General features: G+C 34.3%; 1 protein-coding gene across 4 annotated transcripts in view; it reads right to left on the bottom strand.

The window, feature by feature from the left end:
- Nucleotides 1–1,669: 1,669 nt before the first annotated feature.
- Nucleotides 1,670–5,858, bottom strand: part of LOC113069998 (cytoplasmic polyadenylation element-binding protein 3-like) — a 30,771-nt gene continuing 26,582 nt past the window's right edge. For all 4 annotated transcript variants that reach the window (XM_026243141.1, XM_026243143.1, XM_026243142.1 and 1 more), the window contains one exon: nucleotides 1,670–5,245. In XM_026243141.1, coding sequence (XP_026098926.1) covers nucleotides 5,018–5,245 — 228 coding nt within the window. In that variant the 3' untranslated portion in view covers nucleotides 1,670–5,017. The remainder of the gene's footprint in view (nucleotides 5,246–5,858) is intronic.

Genomic DNA, 5,858 nt, shown 5'->3' with positions numbered 1-5,858 from the left:
TGCCTTGTCTGTCTGCATTTATGGAGTATTAAAATGTAATGTATTGCAGAATTCACTGAAGTGTGTATATAATATGCCAAAATAGATCTAATAAAATAATCCATCCAGCAAATTACACAAAAAAAAGAAAAAGCCACATGACAATTCATTATATCTGGTATAGCTGCTCATGTTTATATTATTTTAATGTATATTTTTAAACCACAGCCAGGTAAAGTAACAATGCAAGAGCCCTCCAAAATTTCATGGGTAAACTATTGTGGTTTTTTTTTTTTTTTCTTTTTTTAGGTGGATGTTTGATTTAAAAAAAAAAAAAAAAAAAAAAATCCTATTGGCATCAGCTCTTTTTTTTTGGCATCGGTTTTGTACAATAATATTGTCTTGCTTTTTTCACCTGTGGTTCAAAATATTGAAGTTGAGTTTCACAACGTCTCGTACATCTGTGGTGAAAAGTGTCAGTTTTAAAATTAATTATTTTTCAACATTTCCTGCAGCAGGTGGTTGGTTTGTTTGCATTTCAGCAGTGAAATTCTACAAGAAGAGAACGAGACAAAAAGATGTGCAAAAGATGACAATGTTTCAGTGTCTTACAATTACATTTAATAAGATTCGCTCTTGAGTACAGAAAAATCATGAAGGTGGGAAAAGCTAATAAGCATTAGCAGCACTGCGCATATTTTATCCAAAAAATCCTTTAAATCACAGTTTTACTGCAAAAGACGAGCAGAGGTCCAAGATAACAATCTCAAAGCCTTGTTTAGATGGAATCAGATGTGAACTATCAAATTAAAAGGTAAAATGCATTGGGGAAAAAAAATAGGGTTTTAACCAATTTTAAAAATGACAAATGGAGCTAAAAGTGTGGTAGAAGAGGAAAACCACAAGCCAAAATGACCTGACTAAATATTAGACCAGAATTGTCTTTTAATTGTTAAAGTGTCACTAAAAACAGGAAATTTTCTAACTATACAGCACAGCTTATCAAAGGGTTCAAATGGTTGCAATATAAGAAACTCGTAAGACTAAAATGGTTTGAAGTAAAAAGAGGTGCATCTTAGTCCAGAGAATTTTCATGTTTGTTTTTTGACGGTGTTTAAAAGGCCATCACTACAATCAAATCTACTCCACTATACTCTACACAAGTAAAATGCATTCTGGGAAATATCGTGTCTCAGTTAAATGCAGACTGTACTATGACTGTGAAAGTAGAGCTGCAGAGCTTCATGATTTTATGTCTCGACTGGGTTTCATCACAACTCATATTTGCTCCATTCTGCTGTCATTTTTTTTTAAATTGCCCATTCATTGTTACATTTCAGTCACATTATTTTACTACTAACCATGATTGCTGTTCATTTTTGTGTGCAATTATTTTTCCCCAATCACACTTACATAAGCAACAAGCTTTGCATTTGAAAGATCTAGACATTTTAGTAACAATCTTAGACAATTTTCAACTTCAAAAAATAAAAATAAATAAAGGGCAAAAAAATGTAAAAATTTGCATCATAAAATTAATTTATTCCACATAAAAATACAAAATCATATTAACGACATTGACCAGGTATGAAAGTCTCCCCCAGAAATAGCTAACATTAATGGTTGAGGAATAAGTGTGTAAAGAAAAATAAAAAATAATGGAAAATATGTAATTGTTTTCATTCTTGGCTTTTTTTTTTTTTTTTGCAAAAAATCTCTAAAAAATAATCAAAATATTTCTCAGTACAAAGGCTACATTACTACTTGAAGGTACTAGCACGTCGAGTAAATACACAGTAGAAAATTATTTTAGTGAATCACAATGCTCGCAATGAAAATAAATCTGCAATAAAGATTTATGCCTTTTTCTGTTCTTTTTTTTTTTTTTTTTTTTACAAACAGTACAAACAGTATTGCACATTACAACAAAGAATCAAGGTTCTCAGCCTTTAAAAAAAAAAAGAAAGGGACTAATTCAAGTCTAGGGTGAGTAGAAGGCCACCACATCAGCGACGCATCTGGGGCTTGAAAGTTGAAATGTTTAATATCTTTCCAGCTTCCCAAATGAACATTCTTTTCTCTGCATCTTGCCAAAAAATCATAACTTTTCTGCCATCCCTAAATGATACAAGGTTAACAAATCGGGGCATTTGGCCTTTACAAAACAAAGGGGAACACATCGTTTCACCAAACTTAAAAAAACTAGAACCAACAGAAGATTTTAAGCATAGTAAAGGTCTGATTGTAAATAAAAACGTAAGTAGTATGTCTATAAGCACCTGACGGCCTGTTGACCCTATCGAATATATATTTATTAGTAATAAGATCAGATGTTTGTTTGTGGAACACTGTGATGTCGCAGCAGCTTCCTACAGTATTAAAATAATACATCTCTAACTCCTTCAGTTGTTTTTGTTTTTAACTTTTTTTTCTTCAAAAATAAAAATAAAAGCAAATAAGTATGACAAAAATAAAATTAAGCATGTTAAATTTTTGCTTGTTCTCTAGCAGAATTAAATTAATATATAGTATTTTTTTATATAAACGTACTTAGAAAATATCAATCTCTCTCCTATTATATTTCAAAATTGAGGTATTGCAAAAGATAACGTTAGTCAGAAAGCACACGTTTTTCTATTAAAAAAAATAATTAAAAATTAAAATAAAAAAATAACACGCTGACTATTCAATCATACAAATACAAAGAGTAGTGCATAAATCTACTACACAGAAGGAACAAACATAGAAAAACAGAGAAAAATCTGGGCAGGGAAAGAAAAATCACAAACACACCCAGAATCCACCACCATTGGGATCAAGTTTACCCACAATCCTCTTTTTCTCCATCGGTAACGTTACACATTTGTCGTTTTTTCAGACGTGCCAACCTAAAGCTGACCGTTTTTTAACTCTCGGATAAGCAGCCGAGACGCGTTCCTCTCCACCATCTTTCAATTTAGTTTCGACATGTCCACCGTCGACATGATTTTACTTCAAGTTTTGCTGGATATAATCTGGATATAAATGCAGCGGTTCCGTGAGGTAATTCCGCCCGCCGTGTCTCAAAGTAAGCTAAGTCATTTAGTGCCAGTGTTCGCTAATTCTTCCAGAGTCACCGGCTGGACACAGTATTTTGTGAATCGTCGGTGTGTAACGTAGTGTAGTTGGTCATTTCGAGTCGGACAGCTCTTTGGTTCTGACGGGACGCTAACTTGCAGAAGTGTGCGAGATCTGTGTGTTTACATGCGCTAGTTTCACAGGACGTTCCTGTCAGACATCAATAACAGTTAAAGCGAATCACAGTTCTAGGCGTCATCTAACCGAAATACATAGTGTATAAAAATTGCACAATTCCATGAACAATCACTGCAAAAACTACTTCACCAAGACATTTCGCTAGAACATCCTACATCTGACTGAGTTGAGCGGTTCTGTCATCTTGCAGGTCTCATGTGTTTTTTTATGTGTAAAATTATTATTTTGTAGTAGGCCCATTCCTGTCATGGCCAGTTTGTGCTCTGTGGAAGCTTATTTCTGCCACGGACTTTTTAAACAAACAATTCAAAATTTTGTATCCCACAACTGTGAGAAACTGAACTGTAATTGAAAGTTCTTAATAAATAAACTTGCAATTCTGAGAAAAGTCAGAATTGTGAGATATAAACAAAGTACAAATTATAAAAAATAAAATACTTTTTTTTTTTCATTCAGTTTATATCACGTTTCCTCACAATTCTGATCTTTGTCTTAAAATTGTATGAAAATTGTCCAAATTGTGACAGAATTCTTAAAAAAAAAAAAAAATAATAATTAAAAATCAAAATATATGACGGAATAAAAAAAATAGACTTGCGACTTTTTATCTCATGATTCAAAAATTATTCTCTCAATTTTGTGTTGAGTTATTTTCTTAGAATTGCAAGTTTATTTCGCAATTGTGATTTAACATCTTAATTCTAAGTTTATATCTCACAATTCAGACTTTTTTTTTCTTCACAACTTGGAGAGGAAAAGTGAATTGTGATCTTGTTTTTGCCATGAAAAAAAAAACCTTTTTAACAATTCTAACTTTTTTCTCATAATTGCGAGTTTATACCTCAGAATTCAAACTTTTCCCCACTCACAATTCAGAATTCGTTTTTCCCCTCATGAGTCAGATTTGTGAGATAAAACGATGCAGTTACCTTATTTACTCTTTGGAGGAAGCAATCTTTCATAGTGCTTCATATCGCTCTCCCATCGCGGGGGAAATGAAAGAGAGACCTGATTTTACAGCATGCATCGCAGACTCATTTGACATCCAGACGCAGACCCTTCAGAGCACTCGTTTGCCTGAATAAAGTATGACGGCATGGACTCATACCATGGATTTAGCAGCAAAAGCTATTGCAGCATTATATGTAGTTAATACTAAAAACTCGTCAAAAATTAAGCCTAAAAAACCGTAGCGAACAGAAAGAGATGCATGCATGAGGTATTACTATTCATTTCAACATGGAGAGCCAATGGTGTTTTACTCTAATAAATACTTTTTTTTTTTTTTAACAGCTCACTTAAACATGATTTTCATAATGAATTCATTTTACCTTTGGTAACTTTTTTTGTCATCATCTAGGGGGGAATTTCCTACCACTGTTTTTCACAATAAGTGCATGCTTCTTTAAAACATCTGACACCCAAAATGTATTGTCTATGTGTATATAGATAAATATAAACTAAAAATATATCCTTTTTGTAAATGTACTGTATATGTTATATATAGTCTCACACTGCCTAATATTACCTACATGGAGCACTAAACCAATCAAACGAAGGATCATGAGAGAATTAAAGCACAACATCCTGACAAGCGTTAACATCGACTGTTTGTGCCAAAGTGCAACGTTTGAGCACGCAGACTCAAAATTCATATTTTCCTAAGTGTTTGTAAGCAGAGAATATAGTGGACAGAGATACCATGATATTTGTTTACTAAAACCAAACGATGCGAGGGGAGATCCGTGTTCGGTGGGTGGAGAGGGTGATGGGATGCTTGGCATCAGCTCCAGTGGAAGGACACATGCCGAGGTCGATCTCCGCCCTCCTTCACTAGAGGTTTGTGGAACTCTCTGCCGGCACGCGAGTGGATGCTCGCCCAGCAGTACTCGCAGTAATACTGCAGACAGGTGACGTTGGCACAGAAAAAGGGGGCGAACTTTCCTCCGCAGCGAGCGCCCTGACATTCATCGCACATCTGATCGTCCAGCACGTACGGCTTCACCTCCACCTGTGGTCATGAGCAGAGAGAGCGATTATACGTTTCTGAAAACACATACATATAGACAGTTTTAATGGAAACAACATTAACAAACATTACTGCTCATGCATGATTTTGTGGCCTTTATACTTAACATCCGGAAGACTTCTGCAAAGAATCAATAACAACAGTAAAGAAATAACAGAGGCGTAGTTCACTGACAAGCTACGCAACATTGTGTTCTTTATCGAATGCGATTTGTTTGTGATTATGCACATTATACTGCATAGCTTGTCAGTGAACTATGCTCTGTGTATTAAAATGTCGCTCAATCTGAAAGCATGTGATGCAGATTTAATACGAATCACAGAAACGGCTTTACTGACGAGATGCACATGACAATCGCATGCACATACGCACACATATCCTTTTCTATATAGTTTGCAATTTTACATATTTTAGTAATATGTAATACTTAAGATCATTATTTATATATGCGTGTGTGTATTTAGATAGAACTAAATGCATTAAAAGGCTTAAAGCAAACTTAAAATCTCTCCATTTACCCATCAAACCTGGCTAACTTTGCCTTAATAATCACTGTGGTAGAGGATGACAACTACTGACTTTTGTTTCTAGATTC

This window comes from Carassius auratus, unplaced genomic scaffold (genome assembly GCF_003368295.1).
Source record: "Carassius auratus strain Wakin unplaced genomic scaffold, ASM336829v1 scaf_tig00002667, whole genome shotgun sequence".
Classification (NCBI taxonomy): domain Eukaryota; kingdom Metazoa; phylum Chordata; class Actinopteri; order Cypriniformes; family Cyprinidae; genus Carassius; species Carassius auratus.
The sequence above is the reverse complement of the archived record's forward strand: the minus strand, read 5'-3'. Positions and strand labels throughout refer to the sequence as shown.